This window comes from Notechis scutatus, chromosome 4 (assembly GCF_049901735.1).
Source record: "Notechis scutatus isolate UNSWTSFEM ecotype Mainland chromosome 4, rNotScu1.2, whole genome shotgun sequence".
Taxonomy (NCBI): Eukaryota; Metazoa; Chordata; class Lepidosauria; order Squamata; family Elapidae; genus Notechis; species Notechis scutatus.
The window spans coordinates 6170858-6192847 of NC_142012.1; the positions used below are offsets into that span (position 1 = coordinate 6170858).

At 50.2% G+C, this 21990-nt stretch overlaps 2 protein-coding genes across 4 annotated transcripts in view; both read left to right on the forward strand.

Moving 5' to 3' along the window:
- LOC113430972 (shootin-1-like) overlaps positions 1 to 1834 on the forward strand; it is a 34958-nt gene extending 33124 nt beyond the window's left edge. For all 3 annotated transcript variants that reach the window (XM_087962708.1, XM_087962707.1, XM_087962709.1), the window contains exon 16: positions 1602 to 1834. In XM_087962708.1, coding sequence (XP_087818834.1) covers positions 1602 to 1675 — 74 coding nt within the window. In that variant the 3' untranslated portion in view covers positions 1676 to 1834. The remainder of the gene's footprint in view (positions 1 to 1601) is intronic.
- Positions 1835 to 7403: 5569 nt separating this feature from the next.
- On the forward strand, positions 7404 to 20095 carry ANKRD53 (ankyrin repeat domain 53). The gene is made up of 5 exons (XM_087965723.1): positions 7404 to 7567; positions 11148 to 11347; positions 12450 to 12614; positions 15714 to 15834; positions 19194 to 20095. The coding sequence occupies exons 1-5, from the start codon at positions 7529 to 7531 to the stop codon at positions 20013 to 20015; spliced, it is 1347 nt and encodes a 448-aa protein (XP_087821849.1). The 5' UTR covers positions 7404 to 7528; the 3' UTR covers positions 20016 to 20095.
- Positions 20096 to 21990: the final 1895 nt, after the last annotated feature.

Below are 21990 nucleotides of genomic sequence, written 5' to 3' on the forward strand. Positions count from 1 at the left end.
AAATGCGTGCTTCCTGCGCGCGCAGAGCGTTTGCAACTCACCTTCTGCTGCAAGCCCTATGTGTAAAACAGCAATCCGCTTGCCGTGCAAATCAACTGAGCTTGAGAAACAGGATATAAAGCACAGCCTAAAGCCCGAGCAGACGGGTGGGCCCAACAGCTGATCGTTGGAGCAAACCTTCGCTCCCAGCTGATCCTTGGAGCTACTGGTTCGCCTGAACCAGGCCAAACTGGTAGAATCCTGTTGAGGTAATTCCCCGTTAGGAGAATGAGCGCATACAGGGAGACATAGTGAGAGTAGTGAAGAATAATACACATACAGCACACAGATACACTCTACAGTAAATGTAGGTTTTTACTTCCAGACAGTTTAAGCAAAGTTCAAGATAAGCAGTCCAAAAGTCATTCACAGGTAAATCAGTCAGTTTTTCAATCCAGGGATAATCCAAACATCAAATCTCAGTGTCAAAAACAGATCAGTATCAGACTTACATTAAATCCAGGAATATCAGTCAATTAGAAGAAATGGAGCAACTGCAATACTTTCCAACAGAAGGAAACAGAGATACTCAGACACACTCTCTTCTGAGACTAAGACTAAACAACCCAGGTTTCTGGCTCCATCTTATGGCCGTTTGAGTAACCACACCCAATTGCAGTTTTTGCAATCTCTTAAAGACATAGTACTAAAATGTTTATCCTGGTTTATATATTTCTAACCCAAATAGCTGTTAGGTGACTCATATTCCTAACAAATCCCACCCTGCTTTTAATGGACAACACAGGTAAAAAAAATGACCAGAACTTTGATGCCACTGTTGTGGCTGCCATTTTGACTTTTTTTGACCTACTCCGCACACCCTTCCTCTGGCAGATGGGATGCCAACTGCTTCAAACTCCAGGTAGCCTTTGTGATTGTGTTGTGCAAGGCCTACGCTTGGACTACAGGGTCCAGTTTTGGTCACCATAATACAAAAAAGAACGCAGAGAAAAGCAACAACGGTGATTAGGGGGCTGCTGGAGGCTGAAACATACAAAGAACGGTGGCAGGATTTGGGTTTGGCTAGTCTAGAGAAAAGAAGGACCGGGGGGGGGGACATGATAGCAGCCTTCCAGTATTGGAGGAGCTGCCCCCAAAAAGAGAGATTCAATTTATTTTCCAAAACACCTGAACGCGGGACAAGAAACAATGGGTGGAAACTAATCAAGGAGAGAAGCAACCTGGAATCAAGGGGGGGAATCCTAAGAGTGAGGACAATTTAACAGATTTAATAGAGTTGGAAGGGACCTTGTTGGTCATCTAGCCAACCCCCCCCACCTACCCCCGCCGCCCAAGCAGGAGACCTTACACCGTTTTTGACAAATAATAGTCCATTTAAGCAGTGGAATAGCTCACCCCCAGAAGTTGTGGGTGCTCCATCACTGGAGGTTTCTAAAGAAAAGATTGGACAGCCCGTTTGACTGAAATAGTATAGGATCTCCTGTTGAGCAGTGGGTTGGACTAGAAGACCTCCAAGGTCCCTTCCAGTCATAGGACTCTGTGCTTCTTATCTGATCTGCTTGTCCTGGTCTGCCGTAGTTCTTTTTCCTTTCTCTCCCAAGGTAAACCAGACGAGCTGACTGCAGGAGCCTCTGTGCACCCCAGACTGAAGATTGCGGAGGTGGCTTGGCTTTGACCCTGTCAGAGTATTTACAGCCTCCCTAACATTACAAGATGTGATGTCTCCATGTTTACTCCTGCTTCCAATGTGATCTCCTCCTCCCATCATGCTGACGGAGGCCACGTTGCCTGTTTTCTTTCACAAGCCACTGACCATGATTAAATCACGTCGCCCAACCCCCTCTGGCTCTGGTGCAAGCTCTCACTGGGTTTCTCTTCTCTCTCCAGTCACTCTGGCCTTCTCTTTGCGCTGGGCCCACAACCTGTCAGAGTGTTTACAAGCGGGACTCCTATTGTGAGACAACCCAGGAGCAAAACACAGGACAACAGAGGCTTTGTCATTTAACCGTGGTTTATATACAAGACTACTATATACATACATGTGTTGGGCCAGGGATGGTGAACCTTTTTGTTGTGGGGTGCTGAAAGCATGCACACTGTTGAGGTAATTCCCCGTTAGGAGAATGAGCGCATACAGGGAGATGCATTTGAGAGGAGTGTTTGAATAATACACACAGAGCACACAGATACACTGTACAGTAAATGTAGGTTTTTACTTCCAGAAAGGTTTAAGCAAAGTCCAAAATAAGCAATGCAAAAGTTATTCACAGGTAAAATCAGTCAGTTTTCATCCAGGGATAATCCAAATAACAAATTCCAGTGTCAAAAACAGTTCAGTAAAACTTACATTAAATCCAGTCATATCAGTCAATTAGAAGAAATGGAGCAACTGCAATACTTTCCAACAGAAGGAAACAGAGATACACTCACACTCTCTTCTGAGACTCAGACTAAAACAAACCAGGTTTCTGGCTCCATCTTATGGCCGTTTGAGAAACCACACCTAATTACAGTTTTGCATTTTCTTAAAGTTACAGTTTTAAAATTGTTTATCCTGGTTTATATATTTCTAACCCAAATAGCTGTTAGGTGACTCATATTCCTAACACACGCAATGGCACCCACAAGACAGTGTGCCCCGCCCCCCTGTGCATTCATGTGCAACATCCCCACCCCGCCCCCTTACCTACACTGCGCATGGGCCCACCTCCCAGCTGATTTTCGGCCCGTGTGAGGCCATTTTTGCCCTCTCGGAGACTCGAAAGAACCCTCTGCAGCCTCGAGAGGCCGAAAACGGGCCTGTTTCAGCACTTCCGGTATTTCCAGAAGGCCCATTTTTTTTTTGGCCTCCTGAGGTTGCAGAGACCTCCCTTGAGCCTCCAGGAGGGTGAAAACGGCCTGCTGTTAGGCAAACACCAGGCAAGCAATTCATCTTCATTCCTCTGCACAAAGGACCACAATGGAGATAAAACACGAGGAGAGACAGAGATGCCCTCACATGGCCTCCCTTATATAGAAAGCTTCTTAAAGCGGCAGTACCCTCCTGACTCATCTCGGCTTACAGTCTTACAGCAGCTGGTCAGCTATTAAATCTTCATTACCTTAACAGTCCCTTCTGGTCAATGAAAGGACCAGCTCCGTCCCCGCAAGGACTTTGCCCAACCAAAGGGGAGCAGCTCGGCAGGGGTCTTCCTTAGTGCTAGGATCCACTTCCCACTCCAGTTGCACTACAGATAGAGTCCTCAGCTTATAACCATTCGCTTACTGACCGTTGGAAGTTACAAGAGCAATAAACATAGTTCATGACGACTGGTCCTCGCACTTACGACTCCCGCAGCACCCCTACATTACACGATCCAAAATTGTACACTTGGCCGCTGGTGGCTTGGGTGTATGATGGTTGCAGAGTCTCGGAGTTGGGTGATCGCCCTTTGCAGCCTGCCCAGGGTTGGATCCATTGATTTGCTAAACAACCACACAATTCCCTTAACAACTGCAGGGATTCGCTTAACGGCCATGGGGAAAATGGTCCTAAAATCAGGCACCTCACTTCACTGGCTGGCTTAGCAATGGAAATACCAGGCCCCATCTTGGTTGTACGTTGGGGACTAAAGTAGCAGACCTGGAGGGTTTTGGTGGCTTCCACCATTTCATCAGAACTTGCAGGCAATGCCCTTAACCCGAAAGCACCAAAGGCTGCATGTGGAGGAGAAGCCTCGGTTAATGACGGAAGAGCAGGACGGACGCTTCGTGCGTGGTATGAATCCAACTCACAGGAAGGTCACTGCATTACGGACAAAAACTGGGACTTCTGTGCCTCCCCTTGGATGTCTCCGGTGGGAGGAGGGGGAAAAGAGTCCTCCTCCTCCTCCTCCTCCTCCTCCTCCTCTCCTTCTTCCTCCCTCTTCCTCCCCCTCCTCTTCCTCCTCTACCTCTTCCTTCTCCTCCTCCTCCTCCTCCTCCTCTTCTCTTTTCCTCTTGTTCCTCCTCGTTCTTCCTCCCTCTTCCTCCCCTCCTCTTCCTCCTATACCTCTTCCTTCTCCTCCTCTTTCTCCTCCTCTTCCTCCTCCTCCTCCTCTTCTCTTTTCCTCCTCTTCCTCCTCCTTCTTCCTCCCTCTTCCCCCTCCTCTTCCTCCTCCCCCCTCCTTCCTTTTCCTCCTCCTCCTCTTTCCTTCCCCTCCTCCTCTTCTTCTCTTTTCCTCTTGTTCCTCCTCCTTCTTCCTCCCTCTTCCTCCCCTCCTCTTCCTCCTCTACCTCTTCTTCTCCTCCTTCCTTTTCCCGCTCCTCCTCTCCTCCTCCCCTCTTTCTCCTCCTCTTCCTCCTCCTCCTCTTTCTTCCTTCTCCTCCTTCCTTTTCCTCCTCCTCCTCTTCTCTTTTCCTCCTCTTCCTCCTCCTTCTTCCTCCCTCTTCCCCCCTCCTCTTCCTCCTCCCCCCTCCTTCCTTTTCCTCCTCCTCCTCTTTCCTTCCCCTCCTCCTCTTCTTCTCTTTTCCTCTTGTTCCTCCTCCTTCTTCCTCCCTCTTCCTCCCCCCTCCTCTTCCTCCTCTACCTCTTCTTCTCCTCCTTCCTTTTCCCTCCTCCTCTCCTCCTCCCCCTCTTTCTCCTCCTCTTCCTCCTCCTCCTCTTTCTTCCTTCTCCTCCTTCCTTTTCCTCCTCCTCCTCTTCTCTTTTCCTCCTCTTCCTCCTCCTTCTTCCTCCCTCTTCCCCCTCCTCTTCCTCCTCCCCCCTCCTTCCTTTTCCTCCTCCTCCTCTTTCCTTCCCCTCCTCCTCTTCTTCTCTTTTCCTCTTGTTCCTCCTCCTTCTTCCTCCCTCTTCCTCCCCTCCTCTTCCTCCTCTACCTCTTCTTCTCCTCCTTCCTTTTCCTGCTCCTCCTCTCCTCCCCCTCTTTCTCCTCCTCTTCCTCCTCCTCCTCTTTCTTCCTTCTCCTTCCTTTTCCTCCTCCTCCTCTTCTCTTTTCCTCCTCTTCCTCCTCCTTCTTCCTCCCTCTTCCCCCTCCTCTTCCTCCTCCCCCTCCTTCCTTTTCCTCCTCCTCCTCTTCCTTCCCCTCCTCCTCTTCTTCTCTTTTCCTCTTGTTCCTCCTCCTTCTTCCTCCCTCTTCCTCCCCCTCCTCTTCCTCCTCTACCTCTTCTTCTCCTCCTTCCTTTTCCTGCTCCTCCTCTCCTCCTCCCCCTCTTTCTCCTCCTCTTCCTCCTCCTCCTCTTTCTTCCTTCTCCTCCTTCCTTTTCCTCCTCCTCCTCTTCTCTTTTCCTCCTCTTCCTCCTCCTTCTTCCTCCCTCTTCCCCCCTCCTCTTCCTCCTCCCCTCCTTCCTTTTCCTCCTCCTCCTCTTTCCTTCCCCTCCTCTCTTCTTCTCTTTTCCTCTTGTTCCTCCTCCTCCTTCCTCCCTCTTCCTCCCCCTCCCCTCCTCCTCTACCTCTTCTTCTCCTCCTTCCTTTTCCTGCTCCTCCTCTCCTCCTCCCCCCTCTTTCTCCTCCTCCTCCTCCTCTTTCTTCCTTCTCCTCCTTCCTTTTCCTCCTCCTCCTCTTCTCTTTTCCTCCTCTTCCTCCTCCTCCTTCCTCCCTCTTCCTCCTCCTCTTCCTCCTCACCCTCCTTCCTTTTCCTCCTCCTCCTCTTTCCTTCCCCTCCTCCTCTTCTTCTTTTCCTCTTGTTCCTCCTCCTTCTTCCTCCCTCTTCCTCCCTCCTCTTCCTCCTCTACCTCTTCTTCTCCTCCTTCCTTTTCCTGCTCCTCCTCTCCTCCTCCCCCCTCTTTCTCCTCCTCCTCCTCCTCTTTCTTCCTCCTCCTCCTTCCTTTTCCTCCTCCTCCTTTCCTCTCTTCCTCCTCCTTCTTCCTCCCTCTTCCCCTTCCTCTTCCTCCTCCCCCTCCTTCCTTTTCCTCCCTCCTCCTCTTTCCTTCTCCCTCTCCTCCTTCCTCCTCCTTTTCCTTCTCTTTACTTCCTCTACCTCCCCTCCCACTTCCCTTCTTCCCCTCCTCCTCCTTTCACCCCCCTTTCCCTCCTCCCCCACCCGCGCGAGAACTCCGTCCATCACGAGGCTTGAGCCTGGGCACGGTCGCCAGGCAACGCCTTGACCACGCTCCGCAGTGGCCGGGCTGCCAGCTGGCCGCGATGGTGGGTGGGAGGCTGCCTCACCCGGGGCGGCGCCGGTCCAAGACTCGCGAATCGCACCGCCTCGCCTCCTCCAGCTCCCTCGCCGTCACCGCCGTCACCTTCAGGCCAGTGGGGAGGGGGAGGGAGGGGTGGGGAGGATCAGAGCGCCCATCATCCCCTCCTCGAGCAGCCTGGGCGGGGGGCGGGGGGGGACGACTCGCCCGCTTCCACAGCGCTAGAACCTCCCTTGGCCAGCGCAGGTGACCTTCAGCACCGGGACAGCGCCTGGCGGAGGTTTCTCCAAGGGGGAGGAGGGAAAGGGGGTCGCTCCCGGACCCCCAATCCCCTCCTCCTTTCCCCGTGTCTGGGGATGATGGTCATTATGATGGGCAGCCATCCTCCGGCCTCAACGGGTCGGGGGTTGGCGGGGGTCTTTAAACCTCCAGTCTCCAAGGAAAGGATCCCACCAGGGAAACAGCCAAGCGGGAGGAACGCTGGAGCTTCAGTCGTTGCACAAACACCACCCCACCACCACCCCAAAAAAACTGGAAGGGACCTTCAAGGTCATCTAACCCACCCCCTGCCTTGAGAGCAATGGGCTCAATTTTATTCAAAGTCCAAGGCTCCCTTCTTTCAGAAAAGGATCAGGAGGGGCTCTGGAAGCCAATTTTCTACCACCCCAACCCCCCCAGAACTTCTGCCTGGGTATCAAAAGGAGGGGGGCGGAACTGAGGTGCCCCCACACTCCCAGACTCCCAGACTCTCCGTCCCTCTCACCAAAGAGGTGGGATTCAAAAATTCTTTACTACAGGCGTGGCTTGGTGGGCGTGGCAAGGGAAGGATACTGCAAAATCCCCCTTCTCTTCCCCACTCCACTAACCTGCTTTCCAGCTCCGTTCTCCTGTGCTGGGCAACCAAAGGAGACCCAGCCGATCAGCTGGGACTCAATGGGAGGCAGAGAAGAGATGGGGTTGAGGCAGTGGTGGGATTCAATTTTTTTTACTATCGGTTCTGTGGGCGTGGCTTGGTGGCCGTGGCTTGGTGGGTGTGGCAGGGGAAGGATACTGCAAAATCCCCCTTCCCTCCCCACCCCACTAACCTGCTTTCCAGCTCCGTTCTCCTGTGCAGGTCAACCAAAGGAGACCCAGCCACTCAGGAGGCAGAGAATAGATGGGTTTGGCGGGGCCAGTCAGAGGTGGGATTGTCCGGTTCTACAAACTACTCAAAATGTCCGCTACCGGTTCTCCAGAACTGGTCAGAACCAGCTGAATCCCACTTCCGGGGTGGGAGGGAGGGCGGGAAGAATCCAACAGCCCCTCCTCTGCCTTGTGTTTTAGCAACGTCAAGCCCGCCTCATCGAGACAGACCCCCACCACCAAACAGGCCCGCCTGCAAGATTTACACTATGCCGCCAGCACCGGACAGACCCAGTGGCTCCAGATCACCATGCAGAAAGCGGAGTCCCCCAACCAGGCGGATATTAATGTAAATCCCTCCCACCCACCACCCACACAGCCCCCAGCCCGCTTTGGAAACCTGGGTGCCCTTCTTTTCTTCTGCCGAGGAGCTGCCCCTGATTCAATGCCCTTCCTTTGCTCGGCTGGGTGGGACACCCTGGGAGGGGAGAGCGGGTCTGAATTGGGAAAAGAATAGAAGAGGTAGTCCTCGACTTACAACCGTTCATTGAGTGACCCTTCCAAGTTGCAACGACGCTGAAAAAAAAGGGACTTAAGGCCATTTTACAGAGTTTTTATTTATTTATTTTGTCAAGCGATTATAAGATTACAGGTATAAGTATTATGAATACATGGACACATATAAGAAAAATAAAACAACAGGACAGGGACGGTAGGCACGTTGGTGCGCTTATGCACGCCCCCTACAGACCTCTTAGGAAAGGGGTGAGGTCAATAGTAGACAGTCTAAGGTTAAAGTTTTGGGGGTTTGGGGAAGAAACCACAGAGTCAGGCAGAGTATTCCAGACATTGACCACTCTGTTGCTGAAGTCGTATTTCCTGCAATCAAGTTTGGTGCGATTAACCTTGAGTTTGTATCTATTGTTTGCTCTTGGTTGAAGCTGAAGTATTCACTGACAGGTAGGACATTGCAATGTATGATTTTATGTACTATACTTAGATCGGACCAAAGGCGGCATAGTTCTAGGTTGTCTAGGTCTAGAATTTCAAGTCTGTTAGCATAAGGTATTCTGCAACGAGTAGAGGAGTGGAGAACTCTTCTTGTGAAATATTTCTGGACTTTCTCAGCTGTGTTAATATCAGATACATAATGTGGGTTCCAGACTGATGAGCTGTATTCGAGTATTGGTCTAGCAAATGTTTTGTATGCTCTAGTCAGTAGTGTGATATTATCAGAGAATATCTGAGTTGGTGTTTGGAGACTCTTTGATTTATTGTTTAGGAACTTTATCTGTTGTTCTTGGCAACTTTGCCAAAACTGGGCAAGGTTCTTTCTTGTCGTAGCTAATTAGTTGGAAGCAGCCTTTTTATCTGTGAAGAAACAGGATTCGTAAATGAAACAGTAAAAGGTTGTGCTGTTACCTTTGTCTTGTGTATATTCTCTTGGAACCAGGTTTGGATCAGAACAGGAATAAGGGGGTTCCAACGAGGCAGCCAACGAGACCAACGATTTCTAGCTTGTGTGTTGAGTAGCAAACAATGAGTATTAGGACAAAATGTTCGCATCAAAATGCATTGAGAACAAAGTTTAATGAGCTTCAACCAGAGCAGTTGAGTACCAAAATATTGCTGTACTTATGTATATATTTATGGCTTCCTTTTAATGTTGCAAAGCCTCCCAGAGTCGCCTTGTGGCAAGAATGGTAGCTAAACAAACAAACAAACAAACAAACAAATAAAAGAATGCAACAAGCAAACCGGGTGTCTATGGAGATTCTCCATCATCCAGGTCTCCTGGTTGTCCTATAGGTGCTTTTTCCAAGAGGCAACTGGACTTTCTTGGTGTTATTCCCCACCTCCCACTTTGGAAACATTTCGCTTCTCATCCAAGAAGCTGCTTCAGTTCAACCTTAACCCAGAACTGAAGAAGCTTCCTGGATGAGAAGCGAAACCTTTTCAAGGAAAACAACTAAGAACGTCTGTGGAGTTCCTCCGTCCATATCCTGGTTGTCCCCAAAGTGCTTTTTTTTTTCAAGAGTCAACTGGACTTTCTGCTTTTCCTTGGAAGACATTTCACTTCTCATTCTAGAAGCTTCTTCAGCTCTGATTGGATGGTGGGGAACAGAAGGATTGATATTGCTTGCAGACCGTTGAGAATCCCCATAGATATTTAGCTACGCATGTTGGAATGAACACATGAAATGGTGCGGGAGAATGAATGGATTTCCAGGAAAAAAATTGCAGATTACAGGAACCCTTTCATCAGTTCCAAGAAGGGCTCTACACCCATTTGCACTACTCCAGTGACCCTGACGACACAACCCTCCAGGTGGCCTCAAGGAGTCTCTAAAAAGGATGCAAATGACCAGCTGTCTTCAAGAAATATAAATCCTTCCATTCTCCACCATCCAGTCAGAGTTGAAGAAGCTTCTGGGATGAGAAGCAAAATGTCTTCTAAGAGAAAAAAAAAGCCCAAGAAATTCCAGAAACAGGAAACCATGAAATTTAGTCCTGCCTTCCGCAACTGGGTGACTTTGGGCTAATCCCCAGGAGATGGGGAGTTCTAGTCCCGCCTTAGGCACGAAAGCCAATTGGGTGACTTTGGGCCAATCACCAGAAGCCAGTGAGTTCTAGTCCCGCCTTAGGCATGAAAGTCAGCTGGGAGACTGGACCAATCACCAGGAGGCTGTGAGTTGTAGTCCCACCTTAGGCATGAAAAGTAGCTGGGTGACTTTGGGCCAATCACCAGGAGATGGTGAGTTCTAGTCCTGCCTTAGGCATGAAAGTCAGCTGGGAGATTGGGCCAATCATGAGGAGGCTGTGAGTTCTAGTCCCGCCTTAGGAATGAAAGCCAACTGGGTGACTTTGGGCCAATCACCAGGAGATGGTGAGTTCTAGTTCTGCCTTAGGCATGAAAGTCAGCTGGGAGATTGGGCCAATCACGAGGAGGCTGTGAGTTCTAGTCCTGCCTTAGGAATGAAAGCCAACTGGGTGATTTTGGGCCAATCTTAGGCATGAAAGTCAGCTGGGAGATTGGGCCAATCACGAGGAGGCTGTGAGTTCTAGTCCCACCTTAGGAACAAAAGCCAACTGGGTGACTTTGGGCCAATCACCAGGAGATGGTGAGTTCTAGTTCTGCCTTAGGCATGAAAGTCAGCTGGGAGATTGGGCCAATCACGAGGAGGCTGTGAGTTCTAGTCCTGCCTTAGGAATGAAAGCCAACTGGGTGATTTTGGGCCAATCACCAGGAGACAGTGAGTTCTAGTCCCGCCTTAGGCACAAAGGCCAATTGGGTGACTTTGGGCCAATCACCAGGAGATGGTGAGTTCTAGTTCTGCCTTAGGCATGAAAGTCAGCTGGGAGATTGGGCCAATCACGAGGAGGCTGTGAGTTCTAGTCCCGCCTTAGGAACGAAAGCCAACTGGGTGACTTTGGGCCAATCACCAGGAGACAGTGAGTTCTAGTCCACCTTAGGCACGAAGGCCAGGTGACTTTGAGACAGCTCTCTCTCTCTCTCTCTCTCTCTCTCTCTCTCTCTCTCTCTCTCAGCCCAGCCCAGGCCAGCCCAGCCCAGCCCAGCCCAGCCCAGCCTCAGCCCAGCCCAGCCCACCTCATAGGGTTGTTGTGGTGTGCTGCGTAGGTTTCCTCCCTTGCCTTATTTGTAAAAAGTAACAAAGTCAGGATACAAATAAATACACAATTTTTTTTTTAAAAAAAATAGAAAACAGGAGTGCTTTTTCTCTGAATATTTAAGTCCCAACCTTGAGTGCGGGCCAGTTTCCCAACTTGGAACCTCACATTGGGGAGGGGGGGGTCAGCCGTAGCAAGCCCCCTTCCTCTGTTTGGCTGTGGTTAACCTCCGAAAGGGCCCTCCCTCCCAGGCTGGCTGACCGTCGGTCACTCCGTTCCCCGCTGCCTTTCTCTGCCAGGGCTTCTCCACGCTGCACACGGCCGCCCTGCACGGACGGCTGGACTGCATGAAGATGCTGATCGAGAAATACAACCTGGACATCAACCTGGGCAGCCTGAGAGGCTGGAGGCCCATCCACCTGGTGCTGGGCCAGGAGAGCAAGGCCATGGCCGTGGAGTGCCTCCAGTACCTCCTCAGCCAAGGCGCGGACGTCAACGTGTAAGCAGGGGAGGGGGTTGGGCTGGGCTGGGGGCCCATCTCTGGAGGTTTGGCAAGGGGTGTGTGGGTTGCACGGGCAAGCCCACGGTTCGTTTAGTTACAAGGGCGCTGAATCCGAATCGGAAGGGAGCTGGAAGGAAGGGACCTAGGAGGTCTTCTAGTCCAACCCCTGCTCAAAAGGAGGAGATCTTCAAGTTTTCAGTAACAGGAGAGCCTCAGGGTCAGGAGGAGGAGGAGGAGGAGGAGGAGGAGGAGGAGGAGGAGGAGGAGGAGGAGGACTTGGGATCTCTGATGGTTTTCTTGCAGATGTTTCATTACCCAACCAGTGTTCAGTGCCAGGAGGTAGGGGGAGGGAGGAGGAGGAGGAGAAGGAGGAGGAGGAGGAGGAGGAGGAGGAGGAGGAGGAGGAGGAGGAGGAGGAGAGGAGGAAGAAGGACAAGGAGGAGGAAGAAGAGAAGGCTCTCTGAAGGAGGAGGAGAGATGGTTTTCTTGGAGGATGGAATTAGAGAACCAGGTGTTCAGTGCCAGGAGAGAGAGGAGGGGAGGAGAGGAGGAGGGGAGAGAAGGAAGGAGAGAAGAAGAAGGAGGAAGAAGGAAGAGGAGGAGGAAGGAGGAGGAGGAGAGAAGGAAAGGAGGAGGAAGAAGAGGAGAAGGAGGAGGAAGAAGGAAGAGGAGGAGGAGGAGGAGGACGACGACTTGGGGCTCTCTGAACTTCGTGGTTTTCTTGCAGACGTTTCATTACCCAGCGAGGTCGTGATCTTTGCTCAACTCTCCCCTTCCTTCTAGCACTGATCATGTTACGTAGTTGGGTCATAAAACATCTGCAAAAGAAGCAACTAATCCCCCAAGACCTCCACCCCTGGAGGTAATATCATCCCTGGGCCTGGGAAGCTTTTGCTAAACTCTGGGTTTCTGGCAGCCCCTCGGATCTCAGATCCTGAGTCCTGCAGGTTGGTTCGAGGTTCTCGCTTGACCGGCATCCTCTCCAGTCTCTCTCACGGGTCACTTCAGGAAAACCCTGGAGGACTTTTCAAACAAACTTTTGGGAGTTTTCCTAAAACTCCCACACACACACACACAAACACCTTTTCTGGCTTCTCAGGCAGAATTACAACGGGGTGTCTCCACTTCACAAGGCTGCCAGCGAAGGGCGTGAGAACTGCCTCCAGATTTTGATTGACGCCGGGGCTGATGTCCATGCCCAGGACAACGAGGGACAAAAGCCCATCGACCTGTGCAAAATGTGGGGCCACCGAGTGTGTGCCAAGTGAGTTGGTGGGCTTCGGAGCGAGGGGGAAGGGAAACCACGGCATGTTCCCGTTTCGAAGGTACCTTGGAGGTCATCTACTCCAACCCCGCCCCTGCCCCAAGGGCTGGAATCCAAAACTTGGCAGTTCAGCCTAGTGGTGAAGGCACCAGACTAGAAAGCAAGAGGCTGCGAGTTCTAGTCCCACCTTAGCTACGAAAGGCAGCTGGGTGACTTCGGGCCAGTCCCCCCCCGCCCGCTCTCTCTCTCTCTCTCTCTCTCTCTCTCTTCAGCCAACTCACAGGGTTGTTGTTGTGAGGAAAATAAAAGGAGGAAGGTATGTTGGATGAGCTCACCACCTTGAGTTATGGGTAAATATACAGGTAGAATAGAATGGAATGGAATGGAATGGAATGGAATGGAAAAGAATAGAACAGAACAGAACAGAACAGAACAGAACAGAACAGAATAGAATACAATAAGAATGGAATATAGAATGGAAATAGGAATAGGAATAGGAATAGGAATAGAATAGAATAGAATAGAATAGAATAGAATAGAACAGAATAGAATAGAACAGAATAGAAAACAATAAGAATGGAATATAGAATGGAATATAGAATGGAATAGGAATAGGAATAGGAATAGGAATAGGAATAGAATAGAATAGAATAGAATAGATAGGATAGGATAAGATAGGAATATAGAATGGAATAGGAATAGAATAGAATAGAATAGAATAGAATAGAATAGAATAGAATAGAATAGAATAGAATAGAATAGAACAGATTAGAATACTTCTCAGGAAACAACAACTGGATGAAAAACTGCTGGTGACCTTCTACTGCTGCACCATAGAGAGTATCTTAACTTACTGCACCTCTGTATGGTTTAGGGGCAGATAGGAAAGAGCTCCAGAGGGTTAATGTCATTGCCCAGAGGATCATTGGTTGCCCTCTCCCCTCTTTGGAAGAGCTTTATAGCTCCCACTGCCTTAAGAAAGTTCAAAACATCCTCAAAGATCCATCTCATCCTGGGCACCCCCTTTTTTTTTAAACTATTACCATCTGGCAGACGGTACAGGATAATAGAAACAAGGGCAAATAGGCTGAAAAACAGCTTCTATCTCAGGGCAGTAATTCTATTGGATTCTACTATATAGTGCAATATGAATGTGATATCAGGGGGTTTCAATTCAATGTGTGGAGTGTGAGGGATGTGTGTTTGTGTTTGTTTTCATAGTCATAAATTGTGCACTGAAAATGGTATTTAATTTCGTTCTACAAGGTGCAATGACAATGAAGTAAAGTAAAGTAAAGAGTAAAGAGTAAAGAGTAAAGTAAAAAGTAAAAAGTAAAAAGTAAAAAGCAAAGGTAAAGTTAAGTAAAGGTAAAGCAAAGCAAAGCAAAGCAAAGAAAGTAAAAGTAAAAGTAAAAGTAAAAGTAAAAGTAAAAGCAAAAGCAAAAGCAAAAGCAAAAGCTAAAGCTAAAGCTAAAGCTAAAGCTAAAGCTAAAGCTAAAGCAAAAGCAAAAGCAAAAGCTAAAGCTAAAGCAAAGTTAAAGTTAAAGTTAAAGTTAAAGTTAAAGTAAAAGCTAAAGTAAAAGTAGAAGTTAAATGTCTATAGTCAAGCCATCCAAGTCTCGATTGTCCCAAAGGTGCTTTTTATTTCAAGAGGCAACTGGACTTCCTTGTTTTTCTTTGAAGACGTTTCACTTCTCATCCCAGAAGCTTCTTCAGCTCTGACTGGATGGTGGGGAATGGAAGGATAGATACTCTTAAAAGAGGGGTTAAAAAGTCTAAGTCAAAATTGAACAGCTCTCTCTCTCTCTCTCAACGGAAGGGGAGGGATACTTCTACACCCTCTACCTCCAATCTACAACAGGGTCCTTTGAGCAGTTCCAAGAAGGCTCCACATGCATTTATGCACCACTCAGGTGACCCTGAGGACACAGATAAACCTCCAGGTGGCCTCAACGACCTCAAAAAGGATGCAAATGTACAGCTGTCTGTAAGGGGTATGTGTTGTGGTTAGTCGGCAGCAGGTGCGGATGGCTGAGGAGAGCGAGGACTCGGATGAGGGGCCAGGGCCATCAGGGAGTGGATTGGCAACAGTGATGAGGTTCCCGAGGAGCCTGTGCCAAGTGCATGTGCACGAAGGATTACTCAGAGGAAAGAACAGTCACAACAGCATGGGCAACTTGGGAGTAAGGCTGCAAGGTAATGGCCCCTCCTTCAAGAAGATAAAAGCCAGCTGTGAACGAACGCACTTTGCAGAACGCAAAGAAGTTTTGAAACTCAGCCTCGTGGACATTACAGTTGGTATTTGAAGACTCTTGTCAACTATTTCTTATCTGTTGTTTTGTTTTGGCAGACTTACAAAAACTTGGCAAAACTCTTTCTTGTCGGAGCTAATTTGTTGGAAGCAGCCTTTTATCTGTGAAGGTTATACTGCTGCCTTTGTCTTGTGTTTGTTCTCTTGGAATCAGGTTTGGGTCAGAACAGTATGAACAGGGGTGGGATTCAGCCGGTTTGGATGGAACGGATGTTAAATTTACATTTGGTTCGCTGAACCAGTAGTTGGACTGACCGGCTGGCCCCGCCCACCCCAACCCTCCCAGGAGTCTCCATATGGCTCATTTTGGATGTGCAGGTGAGTGCAGGATCCGCACAGAGGCTCGGGGAGGGTGAAAAACAGGCCGCCCAGGAGTTCAGGAAGACCAGAAGTGTGCCTGTTTTCGGCTTCCAGAGAGCCTCCGGAGTTCGGGGGAGGCTGTTTTTGCCCTCCCAGAGGCCTGAGGGAAGCCTCCGGACTCTGGGGAAGGCAAAAAAATGGCCCTCCCAGAAGTTCTGGTAGGCCACGCCCACCATGGCCACGCCTCCCTCCCCCCAGCAACCAGGCAGAGAACCGGCTGCTGAGATCCTTCCATTCCCCACCATCCAGTCAGAGCTGAAGAAGCTTCTGGGATGAGAAGCGAAAAGTCTTCCAAGAAAAAAAAAAACACCAGAAAGTCCAATTGCCTCTTGAAATAAGCACCTTTGTGGGGCAGTCACGTGGTCAGGAAAGAGCAAGGGAGGGGCAGACGAGGCTGCTTAACCACTCTGCTCTCTCCCCACCCCCAGGCGTCTCTCCCACGCCATGTGGAAGGCCGACAAGAAGCACCAGCTGCAGCAGGTGTGCAAACTGGAGTCCATCAAAGCCGAGTGCGAGAGGAAGCAATGGCAATTCCTTCAAAGAGAACAGGTAGCTGTTCCTGCGTGTTTACCTTCACAGGTATGACGTCTGTTGTGGTTCGCCGCCAGCCCGTGCAGATGGCAGAGGTATCGGACAGTGAGGACGAAAGGAAACCACTCCGGGAGTCTGGCAAGGACTCGGACGAGGGTCCTGCATCCGATGCAGGGATGGGGCCAGGACCGTCTGGGAGTGGGGTGCTGCCTTGGGAGCCTTCGGAGTCTGGCAGCAGCAAGGCAGAGGAACAAAGGGAGCCTGTTCCCAGTTTGCGTGTGCACAGAGCTGCTAGAAGGCGAGAGCAGCTGAAACAGAATGGGCAACTCGGGAATAAGGCTGGGAGGTGATTGCCATTTATCCCATAAGGCAGGGGTCCCCAACGTCCCGGACGGCAGTCCGCGGAACAAAGTGGCTTGCGGCCCGCCATCTTTTGATGAAAAGTGCTTCCGGTGAGCTTTTCCGGGTAGAAACTCACCGGCGCATCAAAAAAGCCGGGAGCTTTCGGTGAAAGCCATCTACAGAAAGCTCACCCTGGCGCCACCATCTTTGATGAAAAGTGCTCGTGAGGTCACCGAAGCCTTTTCATCAAAGATGGCGCCACTGATGCCGGTACTGGACCGCGGCCCAGCTGATGCCGGCGGGCGCGCGTAAAGGTTGGGGATCACTGCCATAAGGGATAAAAGTCAGACCTCAATGACAAACTCTTTGCAGGAAGCAAAGTAGTTCAATTAGATTCCGAGTCCTTCGTGAAGCTCTGTACTTTGGTCAGGTTTTTTGGGGGGGTTGGATTGGTTTATGTTAAGCCTTAATTGGACGCCTGTTGTTGGCAAGCATTCTACAGCACTGAACAGCGCGTTCTTATTTGGGGGAACTGTGTCGAATGAGTTTTGGCTGGGAACGCAAGGAATTCCCAGCGTCACATTAAAATAGGTTTCACTTTTAAGAGCAGCTTGTGTTTGATTAAGTTTGACGAAGTCTGGGTCAGACCAATGTCACGAATGTAAAACGCACGAAAAACGGTGGCAGGGATTGGGTAGGTCTGATCTAATGAAAAAAAAAAAGGACCAGGGGAGACACGATAGCAAGTCTTCCAATATTTGAGGGGCTGCCCCAAAGAAGAGGGGGGTGCAACCTATTCTCCAGAGCACCTGAAGGCAGGACAAGAAGCAACGGATGGAAACTCATCAAGGAAAGAAGCAACCTGGAATTAAGGAGAAATTTCATGACAGTGAGAACAATTAGCCAGAGGAACAGCTTGCCACCAGAAGTTGTGGGAGATCCAACACTGGAGGGTTTTAAGAAGAGGAGACTAGACAGCCATTTGTCTTGGATGGTATAGACTAAAGTCTCCTGCTGGAGCAGGGGGTTGGACTAGAAGACCTCCAAGGTCCCTTCCAAGTGTCTTCTGATTATTATTTAATAACAAAACAACAATAATAGTAATAATTTTGACTGTCTCCTGGCAAATTGACCCAGAAACACCCAGCTGGTCTTCATGCCTAAGGTGAAACTAGAACTCACAGCCTCCCATTTTCTAGCTTGGTGCCTTCCCTATCATACATGTATCCATTTAATTCAATTCAGGGGTGGGATTCAAATTTTTAACAACCGGTTCTGTGGGTGTGGCTTAGGTGGTGGGCATGGCTTAGGTGGTCATGTGACTGGATGGAAGTGGCTTGGTGGTCATATTATTGGCTGGGCGTGGCCAATTCAATATCACTCACATCAAGGCATGCATCTTCTCGCGCCTCTCTTGACTGTGGGGATGCTGCAACAGTCGTAAGTGTGGAAAATGGTCATAAGTCACTTTTTTCAGTGCCATTGTAACTTTGAATGGTCACTCCACACAAGCAAAATACCAGCAAAGGAGGGGAAAAAAAACTCCAGAGACGTTCCTGAGACAGGAAGTCTAGTCCTGCCAAGAATGTAAAAAGGGTTAACGGAGAGGCAGTTTCTGTAAGCAACACCAGAATGTTTCCTTCCTGCCTTCCTTACAGGATTAGCCCAGTCATTTCTTCTAACAACCGGTTCTCCGAACTGCTTAGAATGCTAACAACCGGTTCTAGCGAATAGGTGCGAACCTGTAGAATCCCACTCCTGATTCAATTCCTATGGCCACCCATCTCAAGTTCATGCCTCTGGGTGGCGGGACCCGGCCTTTAGGGCCCCAAAGGCCAAGAGGGTAAGGGTCACCTTATGTTGGGGAAGGGGCTGCTGTTATGCCAAAGGCCAGGTGCCCGGGGTCAGCTCCTCCCCTGGAGGCTTTCCAGAAGAGACTGGACTACCCTTTGTCAGAAATGGTGTAAGGTCTCCTGCTTAGGTGGGGATTGGACTAGATCAGGGGCCGCCAACCTTTTGGACCTCAGAGACCACCAAACTCATCATTTTAAATCCCGCAGAGCAGAGACCCTGGGAAAATTCCCCAGAGTCTGCAGGAAAATTCCCCACCCCGTTTTCCTACCAATCGATCGTTCTTTATTTGGGATCGCAGGATATCGTCTCCAGCTCTGTTCTCAGGGGGAGAGAGAGAGACTTTTGACTTCATGCAAGGAAAGCAGCAGAAGCAGCAAAAGTCTTTCTTTCTCTCCCCCAAACTCCGCTAGAAATGAGTCTTTGCTGGCACAGCCTCTTGGAGCAGGAGGCCTTGCAGGGTCCCAAAGACTCATTTCTGGCGGAGTTTGGGGGAGAGAAAGAAAGACTTTTGCTGCTTTCCTTGTGTGCAGCCAAAAGCAGAAGAAGAAAGAAGTGGAAAGAAGCAGCCCGGTGGCCAGGCGAGGCATGTGGGTTCAGTGGGGCAAGTCCCCCACTCTTTCCCCCTTCCCCCTCATTAACTTGTGTTATTCGTAATGCAAGTGTTCCCGCGGGCGATATGGGCCTTGGGTCTCCACGCAGCCTGGACGAATTGCGTTTGGGGGATGCTTTGGGGAGGTGACATTTCTCTGCAGACCACCAACCTTTTCTCATGGACCACCAGTGGTCCCCGGCCCACTGGCTGGCAACAACTGGACTAGATGACTGACAAGGTCCCTTCCAGCTGTGGGATCCTACTTTTTCCATTACCAGTTTGGTGATTGCTTATACACCTAGTGTGCATGTACCTAACGCGGGCGCCCAGCTTTCCCCACACCAGGTGAGGCCGCCAGGGCCAATAAGAATAAAGAAGGGAAAAGCACAAAGGCAGGTGGGAGGGCTGATCCTGGGCTTTTCTCTTCTTTTTCCTCTGATTGTCCACGATTTTTTCCCCCCTCCTCTCAGCTGATTCTCGGAGACTTTTACTACCAGTTCCGCCAAACCAGTCCGAACCAGTCGCATGCCATCACTGGGTCCCTTCCAACTGCGTTAATCTGTACCTGTACCTGCTTTTCCCTTCCCAGAGGGAGCTGAACATCTGCAACGTGCTGGCCTTTGAAAGTTGGCTGCTGAGGAAGGGGCTGCCGTGGCCCTCTCGGACCCTCCTGGACCTGTCCCAGGTCAAGCGCCACTCGCTGACCCTCCGCAAATTGGCCGGCCAGATCGCCACCCCCATCTCTTCCCTCAGCACTCTGCTCAGGGGCAATGCTTCCGACTCAGTCCTCAGCATGCAGCACAGGTACCGGCGTCAGAAGCCCTGGAATTTCAGCACCAACCTTGACTCTGAACCGGCCACGTCCATCTGCCGTCCGGCTTTGATCCGGCTGGGCGTGGAAGCCGAGAAGCTGCCGCGCCATGACTTCACCTCCTTCCTCTTCCTCTTCAAGGACCCTTTCGGGGATCCGGTGATCCAGATCGACAACATCGGCAGGGTCTGCCCCGTGCCGGATCTCCCCTACGAGGTCCTTCACCAGAGCCTCTATCCCCACACCTGGACGCCCCGCCTGGAGGTGCCCGGGGACCTCCGGCCGGTGCATATCTTCAACCTGAAGCACCGGCGTCCCCCGGGGCCCGAGCACTGGTGGACCGACCAGATGGCCCTGAGCCTGCGGGTCACCCTGGATCCCATCTTCCTGAGCAGCCTGCAGGGCCATGTCTCCACCTACTGCAGCGCCGAAGCTCTGAGCCCAAGGACAGCGAGCTTGGGGTCCCCAAAAGAGACCCCTCCGTCCAAAGTGAAGCATCCAGCCTGTAGGAGGAAGTCCTTGCAGGCCCCTTTGGCCGTGCCCCAGAGAGCAAAGGGGCAGGGATGCCCCCTCCCCTCAAATGCCCCATCTCTATTATAAAGTATTTGATAGGGTTGACTTTGCAACGCTCAGAAACATTTAATAATCATCATAATTTTTAAAAAATGATTAAAAGTTGAGGGTAGATCTTAACGCCTTATTTTATTGCACCCAAAAGGGACGCGGTGGCTGAGTGGATAAGACGCTGTGCTTGTCGATCAGAAAGGTCGGCAGTTCGGCGGTTCAAATCCCTAGCGCCACATAACGGAGTGAGCTCCCCTTGCTTGTCCCAGCTTCTGCCAACCTAGCACTTCAAAAGCACATTAAAAAAAATGCAAGTAGAAAAATAGGGACCCCTTTTGGTGGGAAGTTAACAGCGTTCTGTGCACCTTCTTTGGCGTTTAGTCATGATGGCCACATGACCACGGAGACATCTTCGGACAGCACTGACTCTTTGGCTTTGTAACGGAGAGGAGCATCGCCCCTTAGAGCCGGAAACGACTGGCACGTACATGTAAGGAGAACATCCGTACCTTTACCTTTTACCTCTTTTCTAGCACTGCGGAATCAACTTCTCCACAGAGACGTTTTGCTTCTCCTCAAAGAACTTTCTTCAGTTCAACTCTAACCCAGAACCAAAGAAGCTTCTTGGATGAGAAGCGAAACCTCTTCAAAAGGGAAAACACGAGAAAGTCTTAGTCGCCTTTTTTGGGAAAGGCATCCTTTGATCTGGAAGTTTGGGACTCCTCATAGACAGGGAAATGGAGGCTATAAATGGGGTTCCCCTTGTGGATCCCCTCTAATTGGCAGGGAAAGTTGGAGTGGAGTACTAGCAGTGAGAGGCGGTGACTCAGTGGTTAAGATGCTGAGCTTGTCGATCAGAAAGGTCGGCAGTTCGGCGGTTCGAATCCTTAGCGACGTGTAATGGAGTGAGTTCCCGTTCCTTGTCCCAGTAGCTTCTGCCAACCTAGCAGTTCGAAAGCATGTAAAAATGCAAGTAGAAAAACAGGGGCCCCTTTGATGGGAAGGGAACAGCGTTCCGTGCGCCTTCTGGCGTTTAGTCAACGGAGACGTCTTCGGACAGTCCTGGCTCTTCGGCTTTGAAATGGAGAGGAGCACCACCCCCTAGAGCTGGAAATGTGTGAGGGGAACCTTTACCTTAACTGCACGAAAGGAGTTGGAAGTAAATGCCTTTTTTTTTTCCTTTTTCCCTTCCTTTCCCCCACTACCCACTTTCTTTCCTCATTTTTTTCTTTTCCTACTTTCCCTAACATTTGCTTTCGTATTCTCTTGGTATGTCCTATTATAAAGTAATAAAACTATTTAGAAAAGAATAATAAAAGCACAGTTAGGGCGGTTCCACTCCTGCGGCCGTCGGTCCTTCATTCACAGCAGGAACTGGGGGCTCCTCAACTTACAGCCGCAATCGAGCCTAAAATATCTGTTGCTAAGCAGGACAGTTCCTAACCGAGTTTTGCCCCGTTTCGCCATCTTTCCCACCACCGTAATTAAGTGAATGGCTGCAGTGGTTCAGGTAGTAACCCCGTTGTTAAGTGAATCTAGCTTCCCTCCTTGTTAAAAGGTCGCAAAAGGGGATCATGTGACCCTGGGACGCTGCAACCATCGTAAAGATGAGTCAGCTGCCAAGCGGCTGGATTTTGATCACGTGATCACAGGGGGTGCAGCGATGGTGCTAAGTGTGAAAAACGAGATTTTAGTGCTGTTGTAATTTCAAATGGTCACTAAATGAACGAACGTAAGTGGAGGACTCCCTGTGTTCACCCCCAATAAAAAAAAAAGAATGCCAAATGAAACCCCTTGTCATGCCCCCCGTCGGAGTCTGAATCCGAGGAGGAAGACAAACAGCTGACAGCGAGCGGGAATGTGGCTGCGTTGGCTGTGGAGGAAACTGGGGAAGGGCAAAGTCCGGTTGGGCAGAGCAGGGAAGAGATAGAACAAGGGAGAGAGAGTTCAGAGGAAGACCCAGGCCTACCCCCTCTTCATCCTAGGGCACACAGGGAGGAACGGAGAAGAG

Excerpts from the sequence above, each read along its gene's own strand:
- ANKRD53 (XM_087965723.1), top strand. The coding sequence starts at position 7,529 with ATGCAGAAAGCGGAGTCCCCCAACCAGGCGGATATTAAT. Across the intron at positions 11,348-12,449 it reads CAAGGCGCGGACGTCAACGT|GCAGAATTACAACGGGGTGT; the intron begins GTAAGCAGGGGA and ends CTGGCTTCTCAG. Across the intron at positions 15,835-19,193 it reads AATTCCTTCAAAGAGAACAG|AGGGAGCTGAACATCTGCAA; the intron begins GTAGCTGTTCCT and ends TTCCCTTCCCAG.